Source organism: Orycteropus afer, unplaced genomic scaffold (assembly GCF_000298275.1).
Source record: "Orycteropus afer afer isolate SDZICR_OR568_19922 unplaced genomic scaffold, OryAfe1.0 scaffold00096, whole genome shotgun sequence".
Lineage (NCBI taxonomy): Eukaryota > Metazoa > Chordata > Mammalia > Tubulidentata > Orycteropodidae > Orycteropus > Orycteropus afer.
The window spans coordinates 7,255,468-7,270,820 of NW_006921683.1; the positions used below are offsets into that span (position 1 = coordinate 7,255,468).

The 15,353-nt window shown below is 38.7% G+C and overlaps 1 protein-coding gene across 1 annotated transcript in view; it reads left to right on the top strand.

The window, feature by feature from the left end:
* The window catches only part of FMN2 (formin 2), a 784,241-nt gene that overhangs the window by 417,759 nt on the left and 351,129 nt on the right, over positions 1-15,353 (top strand). The window contains exon 6 of the mRNA XM_042781203.1: positions 11,564-11,625. Within this exon, the coding sequence (XP_042637137.1) occupies positions 11,564-11,625 (62 nt within the window). The remainder of the gene's footprint in view (positions 1-11,563; positions 11,626-15,353) is intronic.

A 15,353-nucleotide genomic window follows, 5' to 3' on the forward strand; every position in this document is an offset into this window, starting at 1 on the left:
CTTTAAATTGTTAGTTTTATAAAAGCAGAGACAAGCACAAAATTAGTTGGGTAAGAAGAGGGAAATATTTCTATTACTAAAAAAAAAAAAAAAAACACCTTATAGGAGATGATGAGCTAAAAAACTTCTAAATTACAGTCTGTCTTCTACTTCAGAGTCCCTGAAAGTTTTCAAGCATAGGCAATATGATGAGTGAGTTCTGTGAACACAAGAATCACCAGAGTTAGGCCACCTGCCAGGCTACAGTGTAAACCAGGTGCTGTACATCTGGTAGAAATATGATCAGAGGGAGCATGCTGCTGTCTAGTTCTTGCTTTAGAAATCACTGCGTTCTATTCTGAGGGGCTGATCAAAACTACTGTTTTTTATTTTGTTTTCCTGGATCTGTTATTTGGATGTTTGCCTTCTTAAACTAGTTTAGTTTTGTTAACTTTTTAACCCCTTTTTCTTTTTGATCCACTTTTGGGAAAGCCCTTAAAGTTATTTTCTAATCTTTCTGTTGAATTTTCTATTTATGTTACCATGATTTTCTGTTTGAATAACCATTTTTTCTCTGAATGTTCATTTCTTAATAGCATTTTATCCTTGTTTTAAGCTAAGATATTTAAAACCAAACTCACTGCCGTCAAGTTAAATCCAACTCATAGTAACCATCCTTGGGTTTCCAAGGTGGTATCACTACAGAAACAGATTGCCCAATCTTCCTTCTGAGGAATTGCTGATGGGTTTGAACCACCAGCTTTCTGGTTAGCAGTCAAATGCCTTTAAGCTAAGGGGAGGACTGAATTTTAAACAAACATGGAAGACTTCCATTCCACCCCACCTCACCTGGTCCCTGTGTCCTTCATTTTATCTTTGGAGATATTAATGGCAATTTAAATGCTTTCTTCTCCCCATTTGGCCTGTTTGTTCTAATTTAACAATCTTTTCAACAAATATTTATCGAGTACCTAGTATCTGTCCTGAGTCTTTGGGTGGTACAAAAAATGAATTCACTTGGCCACTAAATGAAAGATTGGATGTTCTATTTCACCCAGAGGTGCCTTAGAAGAAAGATGTAGAGAACTACTTCTGAAAAATGAGCCATTGAAAACCCTGTGAAGCACAGTTATCCTCACACATGTATGGGGTCACCATGTGTCTGAGTCAACTTGTCAGCAGTTGGTTGGTTATTATGTGTCAAGGACTGTTCTAGGGGTTAAGCATGTGTCAGTGAATAACACGCAACAAAATCTCTGCCCTAGTGGAGCTCACATTCTAGGGAAGAGAAGAACAATAATAAAGAAACATAATGAATAAGTGAACTTAGTTGTATAATAATATGGGATCAATGGTAAAGAAAAAAGAAACGGAACAAGGTAAAAGGAAATAGAGAGTACAGCCCAAAAACCCACTGCCATTAAGTCAATTATGACTCATGGTGACCCTATAGGACAGAGTATAACTGTACCATAGGGGTTTCCAAGGTTGTAAATCGTTATGGAAGCAGCCTACTTCATCTTTCTCTCACAGAGTGGATGGTGGGTTCATATCAACAAGCTTTTGGTTAACAGCAGAATGCATTAACCACTGTGTCACCAGAGCAGAGTATGGTATCAGAGTGCAGCAGAGGGGTCTAAGTTTTAAAATCATACAGTAGACCACACTGAAAAGGTGACATGTGAGTAAAACTTAAGGGACATGAGAGAAAAACTTAAGGGACATGACAGAGTAAGCTCTGAAGTTATTAAAGGGAACAACATTCCAAAAGTGGACATAGCAGCACATAAAGGCAGGATTATGTTTGGCATTCTAATGGGCAGCACTGGATGAATATCAGCAGTTGAGTTAGAGAGCTAATGGGTGATCAGATCAAGTGGGACCTTGGATTTTACTGTAAATGAAATGGAGAGCCATTGCATGGTTTTGAGCATGTGGGGTTTGATCTGTAATATGGTAATGTTTTAAATGGATCACATTGGCTGTTATGTTGAGGATATGAGGAAGGATGATAAACAAGGAGGCCAGTTAGGCTGGCATTGAAAAATCTAGCCTGGGAACCAGGTGGTAGCAGTGAATGTGGTGAAATAAAACCTTATTCTGGATATATTTTGAAGGCAAAGCCAACAAGATTCTCTGATATGTTGGATATAGATTTTAAGAGAAAGGAAGGAGTAAAAGATGGTCCATATGAGCACCTAAAAGATTGGAGTTTCCATCATGTGAGACAAGGAAGAGTGTGGGCAGAATAGGCCTACCTGTTAGACATCCAGGTGGTGATATTGAGTAGGCTGGTGATCATGCAACTCTGGAGTTCAGAAAGGAGGTCTAGACTGGAGTTGAAAATGTGGGCATATTTAAAGTCATGAGACTGGGTTAGATCACCATGGGAATGACTAGAGAAAAGTCTAGAAGAAGTACAAAGATTGCACCCAAGGACACTCCAAAAATAAAACGTTGCAGAGATAAGGAGCTAGCAAGGAAGACTGGGAAGTGGAGAACATTATAAGTAGGAGGAAAATGAAGTGAATGTAGTGTCCTGGAAGCCAAATTAACAATGTGTATCAGAAGGAAAGTACCTCTGGTGGTGTAGTGCTTAAGACATTTGACTGCTAACCAGAAATCTGATGGTTCAAACCCACCAGCCACTCCTCAGAAGGAAGACTGGGCAATCTATGGAAACCCACGGAGGAATTGCTATGATTCAAATTGACTCGATGACAGTGAGTTTGACTTGGTTTTATCAGAAGGAAGGAATTATTTTATGTGTCAAATGCTGACAAGGACTAAGAAATGTGTATTTGAGTATCACAAGATTGAAAGTGCCGGTAACTTAGCAATCAGAGCAAAAACTTGATTGGAAGAGAAATAGAAAGAACGGGGTGGGGGGGCAGGACTGTGGGTCAGTGAGTACAGATAGAAGGAGGATTAGGAGCACTTTTGCTTCATTTCTCCTGTTCAGTCTCATTCAATGTTATAGGCTTTCTGTAGATGGCCAGAATCCTTGGTTGTCACTTCTTGTTTAAAAGTAGAGGGTTTAAAAGTGGAGGATTTTGAAGCTGATGAAAACCTGTAGCACACAGTAGGGATTTTTGATGTTGAGTTCAATGTAGCATTATCTGGGTAACTTATTTGTTGGGGGAAAAAAAAAAATCAGTGCCTTTATCCTTTGATCTTCTTAGGGTGATAATATTCCCTAGAGTCTGGAGAATGTGGTGTTCTATGCTACAAGTTGGATTAGAGGGCTTGAGGTGAGGAGGTACCTGTCTGTAATTCAACCTTCAGGACTGCATATGGTCCTCATGTTTTTGACAAGGTTCCCATGTCTTTGTGCTAGATGTCTCCTTGCCTAGAGACCTCTGTCACTCTCTTAAGAAAATAAGCCTGACTTAGTTGGGGAGGACATTTGCCCAGCTCCCTGGAATGAGGATGCCACTGACTGACTGGCACCATTCATTTCTTCCTTACTTCTTCCACTTTTCCCTTCATCCTCATTTGGGAGGTACCTCATGGTGCTATTTTTTTTGCTTTCTAAGCCACTCCTCAGAAGGAAGGTTGGGCAGTCTACTTCCATAGTGATACTGCCTCAGAAACCCAAGGAGGGGTTGCTATGAGTCAGGTCCAACTCGACGGCACATAACAACAACAACAGGGTGATTCTGAGCTTTCGTCACTGACAGCTTTAGAGTCATCATTTTCAGGTCTGCTAAATCAAGTACAACTAGTTTCCATGTGTGTATGTACATGTATATATTTATTTATCTGTCTATATCTATCTATCTATTTATCTATCTATTTATTTATATGGCTGTGATCACTTTGTTTCCTCCAGGTATTGTGGGTTTACCTTTTAAAAAATTTTTTTTTGAATGGATGTTCCAGGTGGCTGGGTAAGATTGCAAACTTGGGACCATTTTACACAGAAGAATCTTCCTGATCTCTGTTACTTAAGACGAGTTTGTACTCAAAGACCTTTGCTTCTCAGCAGTTTGCAAGGCTAACTTCATCTTAGCTGCTCCTGTGGCTTCTGAATTCCAATGGGGTAAAAATTATTTCACCAAACCCTTATTCTCTTTCTTATTGTCAGTGAGAAGAGGACATGAACTGTAAATATGGGCTGATTTGTACTGATTTGAGGTTTAAGCTTCTGCTGACTATTTCCCTTCCCATATACCTAACCCAAAACCAGTGTGGATTGTTTTAGAGTGGGTACTATTTAGTCTCTCATGCTGTTATCCATACAATAGGAACTGTCATTTTTCTTTTTGCTGAGGGTATTTTCTATATGTAAGGCTCTGCTTCTACATGTTCTACTGGGTGTCAGTTATATTGTTTAATCTACTGCAAGAACCCTATAGACCAGATATCCTTAGATCCATTTTATAGATGAAGAAATTAAGATGTCTACAGTGTTATACAAGGAGCCCTGGTAGCACAATGATTAAGTGTTCATCTTACAACTGAATGGTTGGTGCTTTGAACCCACCTAGTAGCTCTGTGGGACAAAGACCTGGTGATCAGCTTCCTTAAAGATTGCAACCAAGAAAACCCTTTGAGAAAATTCTACTCTGCACATGTAGGGTGGCCATGAGTTATAATTGACTCAAAGTCAACCAATAACAATTAGAGTTAATGTCATCACTGAGCAACACACAACATATGTAAAATATGCTAAATAAATCTGCTGTCTTTCTAATCACTATGGTTTGGAAAACATGAGGAATTTTGCATTAGCTGTTACTGCCCTTGAGTCAATTCTAACTCATAGTGACCCCATGTGACAGAATGGAACTGCTGCATCAGATTTTCTTGGTTGTAATCCTAAATCATGAAATCAGTTTAACTTCATAGCCCTTGTGATCCACTGCCTTCCAGTGTTAACTGCCAGATGTTGATGTGGCATTACATATTGTTATCTTTGTGCTTTATATTTTGAACTATAAAGTACATTGAAATGCAAGTAGTGCTTTATGAAATGACAATCAGCTTTTCGGAAATTACTCAGCTAGGCCTCTGACCCTTTCACTATTCAGCAAGGATATTTTTTCAAGCATCTTATGGACCAAGTTCCACTAGATACATTGACGGATACAGCAATAAATCAGGCACAATCATATAATTGTAGAGGGAAAGGGCCTACCCATGTCATCTTACGTGCAGGTAAAAATCAAGATCCATAGAAATGAGGAGGCTTAGCTGACTCAATAGGCCAGGCCTACAAAGAAGCCACTTGTCCTGGCTGGACCATTTTTCCTTTCCACTAAATCATGATGCCTCCCTTTGTATTTGTTTGTGAACCTATAGCCTAATGGGAAAGGAAAGACATGAATAAAATTCATACAGGATAGAGACCAATAGGGAACCACAAGTTGAGATCTGAAGCTTAAGCAACAAACAACCATGGCTTAGTAACCTGATGTGGTAGCCCCCTCTAAGCTGGCCCCTAGTACTTTCCACTTCCTAGTATTCATGCTCTTACATGAACCCTTTCCCTTGAGTTTGAGATGGACCCAGTTACTCACAATGAATAGAATATTGTACAACAAACGTGACAAGTATCACTTCCAAGGTTAGGTTATAAAGAGAGCATATCATCTATCTCATGCTCTCTCTCACTTCCTCTGATAAAAGTCCAGTTGCTACGATGTGAGCTACCTTATGGAGTGGCCCATGTGGTACGAAACTGAGGGTAGTTTACAGCCAATAGTCAATAAGAAATGAGTCCCTCAGACTGAGAACTGAATTTTGCCAACAACCACATAAGTGAAGTTGGAAACAGATCTTCCACAGTCTTGAGAACAAGCCTTAGTCAATACCTTGATTTTAGCCTTGTGAGAAGCCTTGGGCAGCAGCTAAGCCATGCCCAGATTCCTGACCTACAGAAATTGTGAGATAATAAATGCTTATTGTTTCAGGCTGCTGAACTTTAGTGTAATTTGCTATGCAGATATAATACACCTGGTAATAAACACTGTGAAATGTTCTCCTTTTATGGTATTCCTCCTTCAGTTTATCTGATGACAGGAGAGAGATTAAAGCAAAAGACTCCAGTGACTGGGATAAGTGCTAATGACTGGAAGAGGCTATTCCCCAATATGTTCTATTGAGGAGACCCAAACCAAAACCAAACCCACTGCCATCAAGTCAATGCTGACTCTATAGGGCAGAGTAGAACTGCTCCATAGGGTTCTCAAGGCTGTAAATCTTTACAAAGCAGACTGGCTCATCTTTCTCCCACACGGCAGCTGGTGAGTTTGAACTTCTGACCTTTTGGTTAGTAACCCAGTGCTTCAGCCATAGCACCACCAGAGCTCCTTTTGAGGAGACCCAGATGAAAAAGTCATGGGTGGAGTAATACAGACACCAACAGCATTCCATTTCTTCAAGTTTTATATTCAACAGGAATGACAGTGTTATATTGAATTACAAAAATATAGGAAGCTCCTTCATCCAACGGGAGCTCTGGTGGCGTAGTGCCTAAGGCATTTGACTGCTAACCAGAATGCTAGTGGTTCAAACCCACTGGCCATTCCCAGGAAGACTGGGCAATCTACTTCCATAGAGATACTGCTTCAGAAACCCAAGGAGGGATTGCTATGAGTAGGGATCCACTTGATGGCAGTGAGTTAGTTTTTATTCTTCATCCAACTACTCAAACTATGTGAAAAATTTGCAAACTTGTTTAATAATGAATGTTTTGTGAAGTTTTTTTTTTTTTTTTTTTTAATGTGTTTGTTTCAAAGCAAGCACCTAAAATATGATCCATTCCCTTCTGTTCAGTTCTTTGGTTGAAAGTACATCGTTTTATCATGTAACATTTAAACAAATATTTTATATTGCTCTCTAATCATGGATGATTTTTAACAATGTAGAAAGTCAGAATAAGAAGTATGACCTATATTTTGGTGCTAAAGAAGTAAGTTACGGAAAACATGTTAATAACAAAGACCAGGTGTCTAGGGATTGTGATACAGACGTATGATTGTTGCCTAATGGTATACATGTGTGTCATGTGTCAAATGTAAAACCAACATTTCCCTTGCTGAGTCTATAATCCTTTGTTATTTTTATTGCTTTTTGTGTGATTATGTAATACAGCATCTTAAAATTAAAGGAATTTTTTTTTCTTTTTCTTATTTTGAAACTTTTAATATCTTAGGTTAAAATTAATTGACTGAGTTATAAAATAGGCTATTTCACTCTTCCTTTTGTAACAGCATGGCTTAATAAAAAGTGCTTTGGATCTCAATGAGTGTGTAGCAGTGGAGTTAATGATGAAATGGCATAGTTTATGGTTTTACCTTCTAATTATTGAAGACAAATGTTTAATCCTGAACCTATTTTTAATATAGCACATCCCTGTTCTGCCTCTAGTTTTTTTAATATATTTGCAGAGAATATACATTTTAAAATTAATTACATGAATTATTCCAGTGTTTCTTATGTAATACTTCTTACTGTCTAATTGCTTATTTTACCTATATGATAAGCATAGACTATAGAGAAAAGTTATTATCCCACTTGATAAAATAGAGAGACGCTTAGTGACTTGATCAAAGACTCACAGCTACTTAGCACTAAAGCCAGTAAAAGTACTCTATTCTCATTCTCTATTACATCATTGGCTTTTGTAAAAAAATTTTAGTTAGGCTTAAAAATAAAATTGCTAGCCATTTTGGTCTAGAGTGATTATTAACACATGGTTGCATTTGGGTTGTTTAAAGAAAATAGAAAGCTCTCCAATTTTGTGTTGTTGTTGTTGTTGTTGTTGTTGTTATATGCGGTCGAGTAAGATCTGACTCATAGCGACCCCTCCTTGGGTTTCCTAGGTGGTATCACTACGGAAGTAGATTACCCAACCTTTCTTCCAAGGAGTGGCTGCCACTTACTTTAGTCCTGGAAAAGTTAGCATTTTTTATAAATAAATGAATAACCTTTCAGAGTGCAAAAAAAGCCAGTCTTTCAACACCTCCTTAGAGCGCCCTTACGCATAAAAATAAAACAGATGCTTCTTGGCTAAATTCAAAGTAGCAAGGACCTCTGGTAGCACAGTAGCTAAAGCAGTCAGTCAGCTGCTAACTGAAAGGTTGGTGAACCTACCAGGGGTTCTGCAGGAGAAAGGTGTACCAGTCTGCTTCCATAAAGATTACAGCCTTGGAAAGCCTTTGGCAGTTCTGCTCTTGTTATATGGGTCAGTACTAGTTGGAACTGACTCCTTGGATTTGGTTTGGTTTGACAGACCTATAGGATATCTCCCAACACTGTAGCTCCATATGCAAATTGTTAGTCAAGTAACTGTGAAAACTTTTGAGCTCTGGTGGTATAGTGGTAAGGCATTTGGCTACTGTCCAAAAGGTTGGTAGTTTGAACCAACTACCTGCTCCACAGAAGAAAGATGGAGCAATCTGTTTCCATAAAGATTTACAGCCTTGGAAACCCAGTGGGGGTCACTATGAGACAGAATCTACTCAATGGGAGTGAGTCTGGTTATTTTTGAGAACCAGATGTGTAAGAAACACTTCAGAATTTTTGCATGCATCAATGACTGCATTGTATTTGCTTGATTTTATAATTTTGTTAATTAAAAAATGTAACATTAATCTCATCACATATTTTAAAAGGAAAAAATGAAAGACACTACTAAAATTTAGAAACGTGAATTTTAAATATTGAAATGTACTTTTTCAGAAGGCTGGCAGTTCAAACCCAGCAGCCAGTCCTTGGAAGGAAGGTTGGGCAATCTACTTCCGTAGTGATACTGCCTTGGAAAGCCAAGGAGGGGTCGCTGTGAGTTGGGGCCGACTCGATGGAAATGAGTTTGGTTTTTTTGACCACCTTTTAATTATAGCTTTTATAATGTGATTCTTTAAGCCTTCCTAAATTACATCTTTTATCTTTATTTTTAATCTAGAGCTTCTGTCTTTGAATCCATTCATCTGCCATTATCTCATCTTCCATTTTTTTCCACCTATTTAAACATGACTGTGTTGTTTCCTCAGAATGATCAATTCCCATTAAAATTTTGTTACCATTCCTCAAGTGAGAAGCCAACTAAGGAAAAGTTGTGTGGATAAATAGTAATGATGTTGCTGACCACCCAGATTTGTTATGGATGAGTGAAAAATGAAATGTTATGGGTAGGACCTTTTGCATATAACATGCATGGCACACATAGGAAACTAACACACAGGGAGGCGTGGTTTGCAAAAAACAGTGTAAGAGAAATCCCAGAATATTCATGTGGGGAAAATAAGTAGAAAAAGCAATATGTTTTAAAATTATGGATATAGCCAGAGGACAATTGTATCTTTTATGAGTTTTGTCTTGACTATGAATAATTTCATTGTGTTTCTTTGCTTTGTTTTGAGGATGAAATCTTATCCTAAGTTGAAAAAAAACCAAAAACCGAACCCACTGCCATTGAGTCAGATCCGACTCATAGCAACCCCTCCTTGAGTTTCCGAGGTAGTATCACTATGGAAATAGATTCCCCAACCGTCCTTCCCAGGAGTGGCTGGTGGGTTTGAACCACCAGCCTTCTGGTTAGCAGTCTAATGCCTTAGTCACTATGCCACCAGAACTCCTATCCTAAGTTAACTAGTAGCATTTCCTTCATAGTTTTTCCATCAGCTTCTTGCTGTATCACTGGAGGAATGTGGAAATTTACTGCATTATTAGCTAATTTTGTTGGTTTTTTTTTTTGTTGTTGTTATATGCCATCGAGTCAGACCAGACTCATAGAGACCCCTCCTTGGGTTTCCGAGGCAGTATCACTACAGAAGTAGATTACCCGTCTTCTTTCCAAGGAGTGGCTGATGGGTTTGACCTGCCAGTCTTCTGGTTAGCAGTCAAGTGCCTTAGGCACTACACTACCAGAGCTCCCATTAGCTAGCTAGTGAACTCAAAAGTCAAAAACCTTGTGATTCACTATAAGATTTTCTTGAGTACTTGACTGCAGAGATCAAAAGGAGGTAATTCATTTTTTATTTTTAATTTGCTATCTTGATTTGTGTTTTATGCATTTTATTGTATTGATTTTAGCTGTATTACCCCCAGAGAAAATCATTACTTAATCCCTTTCACTTAATTTTTGAAATATGGTAAAAGTGAAATGGGCTATGTTTTTACTACTATAAAACATTAAACAGTTTGTGATATGTTTGTTTTATATGGGAAAAGGACTGAAAAGAGTCACTTGAGAATTTTAGCCAGACTTTTAGATTTGTATTTGAGACCTAATTTTTTTTGGATATTGGATAGTGAAATATTATTAGGGTAGAAGTATCATATTCTACTTGGTATGATGTTTGTTGGTTAATCTGGGCTATGTTCCTAGCTCCAAATAGAAATATTAATTTCTCTTAGTCAGGTTTCTCATCCATCCTCTATTTGAATTTCCCACTTGCCTTTCTTAATTCTTTCTTGACACTTTGCCAAGTCAATTAGAAAATGTCTCACATGTACTTTAAACTTTATGAAAAGAGATATTGTAAAATGCCTCAGTTATTAAAATAAATATAACCAATTTGTGATTCTTCATGGAAATCTTTAATCCCACCACAGCTTCCCTGGCTGTTTAGTACATGTCTTGTCAGGGCAAACCTGATCAGGGAAAGTTCATCTCATTTCTAGCTAATGTGTACTCAGAAAATGCAGTGATTCTGATTAGCCTATAACTAAACCAAATAATAAAACAAAACTAAAACCAAACCATTTACCGTTGAGTCAGTTCTGACTCATATGACCCTACAGGACAGAGTGAAACTGCCCCATAGGATTTCCAAGTCTGTTATAGTTACAGAAGCAATCTGCCACATTTTTCTCCCACAGAGTAGCTGGTGGGTTTGAACTGCCAACCTTTTGGTTAGCTACAGAGTGCTTTAACCACTATGCTACCAGGGCTCCATTTAATAAGGCACACTGACTCCAAAACACAGTATTTCCCAGGCCCCAAGACACATTTAAAGAACATATCCCTGGTTTTTGATTATCCATTCCACTTCCCTTAGTATAAGCATCGGTAGTTGTGTTTTAAGGATAGATTTTTAAGGTTGAATCTGTTAATGTCAATTCTATAATCAAAATATTGTCCTGTACTTACAACAGTTTAAAGAATTATTACAGGAAATCCATCTATTATTTCTATACTAAATCTGTCAATGTGGTGATTAAATTTAATGTTTGTTAAATATTTTCAAGTAATCTGTCAAATGTGAACATTTATTGGTATAAAAGTAGGAGGTAGCAGTGACAGAGTTATTTTTCTGGTATTATGCAGATTTTTCAGATTTGGGTAGTTGGGTCTTGAAAAATAGGCACATTTTCTTTCTGACCTTTGATTTGGGCCACACGCATGGGATTGGTATTTTTGGAGCAAGTGAAAGCTTTAATACTTAACACTAGCCTTGGTGAAATTTCTGGGACATGATTGTTGTTAAGAAGCAAGTGGAAGCATTGAACTTAGAGTTGCTTCACTCCCCATGACCTCTGGGTTATGAATGTTATTGCTGGTTATGGGCAAGCATCTTTTCACAGCTGACTCATGACAATTTATATTCTTCTTTTTTCTTTTTTAATTCCACAGCTGTTGTAAACTTGGACAATTCTGTGGTTGACCTGGAGACCCTTCAAGCTCTCTATGAGAATGTGAGTATTAGAAGGAGTTATTATGTATATAATATACACACAACACATATATGTGTTCACGTTTTTTTGTTTTAATGACTTTTAAGGAAACTTCATCTGGGTGTGCTAAATTCAGCCATACAAAAAAAAAAATGTCATTGCCATTGAGTGGATTCTGACTCATTGCGACCCCCCGTGGGTTTCTGAGGTGGTAAATCTTTAATAAAGTAGATTGCCCAATTTTCCTTTCATGGAATGGCTGGTGGGTTTGAATCGCCAAACTTCTGGTTAGCAGTCAAATGCCCTAGGCACTATGCTACCAGAGCTCCTTATGAATTTAAGAATAGGTTTATTAAAATATTGTCTAGGAATATCTTTGATGAATGTGTGGTGTCATAGTTTTAAAGAATGATTTAAAACATTGCATATGAGGTCACCTCACCGTTCCTCTTTTGCAATAATAATAATAGTCAGTACTTATGTATAGACTCAGTTGAGCTGAGCATTGTTTTATTTATTTCATATCTGCATTAATTGAATATTCATATGAAGAGTACTGCTGTTGTTGTTGTTGTTATGTGCCGTCGAGTCGGCCCCGACTCATAGCGACACCTCCTTGGGTTTCTGAGGCAGTATCACTACGGAAGTAGGATTGCCCAACCTTCCTTCCGAGGAGTGGCTGGTGGGTTTGAACCACCAGCCTTCTGGTTAGCAGTCAAGTGCTTTAGCCACTATGCTACCAGAGCTCCTACTATGCTACCAGAGCTCCTACTGCTAGGTACTATTATTTAACCCCATTTTATAGATGAAGAACTTTAGTCATAAAGAGAGATTAAATGACTGCCCAGAGTCACATAACTAGTGTAATGGTGGAACTGAGATTTCATTCATTCCATCTCCAGTTTTTATGCTACCACAGTTCACCTTACTTCAAGTGGCAAGACATTCAGCTTTTATTCTTTTTTTTTTAATTTTATTTTTTGTGATTTGCATGAAAGTTTACAGAGCAAATTCACTTTCCCTACAGCAGCTCACATACACTTTGTCTCATGACATTGACTACAATTTACCACACTGCAACAGCTTCTCTCCCACTTCCTGCCCATAGTTACCTCTTCCATGTATCCTTCCTCCATGCACTCCTGCTCCCTGAGCCATCTTCCTGTGCATACACAGCTTTTCTATTCTCCCATGATTAATCTCTCCAAAGAGTGTATCTACTTAGTGTAAATGTTCACCTCTTATGCCTGTCTTTTGTTTGGCTGGAAGCTACAGGAATGGGTCCAATTCCAAACTTGAAGGGCAGGTAGGGGCTATAGTCTCAGTGGTTCCATCAGGCTTTATCAGACCAGCAAACCTGGTCCCTTTTTTTTTCAAATAATTTTGAGTTTTGTTCCACATTGTTCACCCTTTCTATCCAGGATCTCCTATATAGATCCCCCTCTGCGTGGTTGACAGTGGTAGCTGGGCACCATCTAGTTCTTCTGACCCCATAGTCAGATAGGCTGAAGATCGCATGGTGTACCAGTCACTTAGATTAATTGTTTCCATGAATCTTTGGTTTCAGCTTTTATTCTACATCCTACTTTTTCTTCACAATGTGGTAGAAAAGGTAGGTATCAGAGGAGAATGAACATACTATGTCGTAGTCTTTGGAAATGTGCAATATGTGTGGTATATTAGATGATTTTAGGTGGCATCAAATAACATTGATTCATGTAGTAAGAAAGCAATTCTCTTTCAGTTCTTTTGATTATGTCAAGGAAAAAAAATCTCTCTGTGATCTTATTTTTGTCTCTAGTATCTTTGAGTTCTTTTTCATTTTATTTCCTGATTGTCTGTAATCTGACTGTATTGAAGTCTCTGTGCAGTTCAGGAAGGGAGCTCTGGTGATGCAATGGTTAAGCACTCAGCTGTTAACTAAAAGGGTGACAATTTGAAGCCATCAGCTGCTGCATAGGAGAAAGATGATGCAGTCTTCTTCTATAAAAGCTACAGCCTTGGAAACCCTCTAGGGAAATTCTACTCTGGTCTATAGAGTGACTATGAGTTGAAATCAACTCAATCTCAATGTTTTGTTTTGTTTTGTTTTTTTGGTGAGAGGTGGTGCTCATTGGGACATGGTCTTAGTTGCTCCTTAGACTTTCTGTCCCAGGTCAAAAAACTCTTGGCTCTGGAAGACACACATGGTGGACAGAATGTAAACACTCTTCCTGAGCACTCTTCAGGGGCTTTATATTCAATCTACTTGTTCATACTTGCATCTAATACTTCCTAAATATTTTTGTGTGTGTTCTCCCTTGTAAGATTCCTTTCTTTGTACAAAAAAAATGTCTTTCAATGTGCATTCCCCAGTATCTATATATCTAAACATAGAATTGGTGTCCAGTGAGCAAAGTGACCATATATATTGAGTCAGATTGAATCATCAACAAGGACTTAGAGAGAAGGTTTGAATATTATGTAGCTTTCACTACATTGTAAAGGAACTCTGACGGTGTAGTGGTTAAGGCATTTGGCTGGTAACTGAAAGGTCAGTAGTTCAAACCCACTGGCTGCTCTACAGAGGAAAAATGAGACTATCTGCTTCCTTAAAAATTTATAGCCTTGGAAACCCAATGGGGATCACTATGAGTTGGAGTCAACTGGATGGCAGGGAGTTTGGTTTGGGGGTTTTTCACTACATTGTGGATGTTATTAATTGAATTATGTCCTCCAAAAATATGTGTTGTAAATCCTAACCTCTCCTGTGATTATTATCCTGTTTGGGAATGAGTTGTCTTTGTTTTGTTAGTGAAGCAGCATTAGTGTAGGGTGTATCTTGTGTCGATCTCTTTTGAGATATAAAAGAGATTAAGCAAGCAAGAGAAAGAAGCAGACATGAGGGATGAGTGATGCTAAGCCACATGAAGATTTCTCCAAGAAAAGAAAAGGACTATCCCTGGAAGCAGCTCAGAGATCAGCAGAAGTGTTGGAAGCAGGGCCTCCTCAGTTTCAAGGAGTGGGGCCCTAGTCTCCTGGATCTCAAAGGAGGTTGGACACAGACTCCTAGGTTTCAAAGAATTGGATTTTTACCAACTTAGTTCCAGAGTGTGAGACTGCCCTTAAGGTGGGCTGGGTGATGATGCTGCCACACAAAAGAGGAAGCAGGGCTGCTATATCCAAAGGGCAGAAGAACAGGGCCTGCTGGGGCCAAGAAGGTGGGGTTGCCACTCAGATAGACTAGGAGAATGGGAGCACCCAAAGCCAACAGAGCAGAGTTGCCTTCTGCTGGAAGGAGAAGCTGAAGCCCAGAGCACTAGGGCCTCCACCCAGAACTGAGAGTGTATGACCAACACTGAAGGTGTGTGTTAAAGCATCCAGCTTCTAACCAAAAAGTCAGAGGTTCAAACTCACCAGCTGCTCCATAGGAGAAAGATGAAGCAATCTGCTTCTGTGAAGATTTACAGCCTTGGAAACCCTATGCAGCAGTTCTCCTTTGTCCTATAGGTTCATTATGAGTTGGAACCGACTCAATAGCAATGGGTTTGGTTGGTTTTGGAATGATTTAAGGGATGTATGTGTGTGTGTGTGTGTGTGTGTCTATGTATTGATGTGTAGAAAAAAAACAAAACTCATTGTTGTCAAGTCATTTCTGAATCACAGCAACCCCTCCTTGGGTTTCCAAGGTGACATCTCTACAGAAGTTGTTGTTGTTGTTATGTGCCATCGAGTCAGACCCGACTCATAGTGACCCCTCCTTGGGTTTC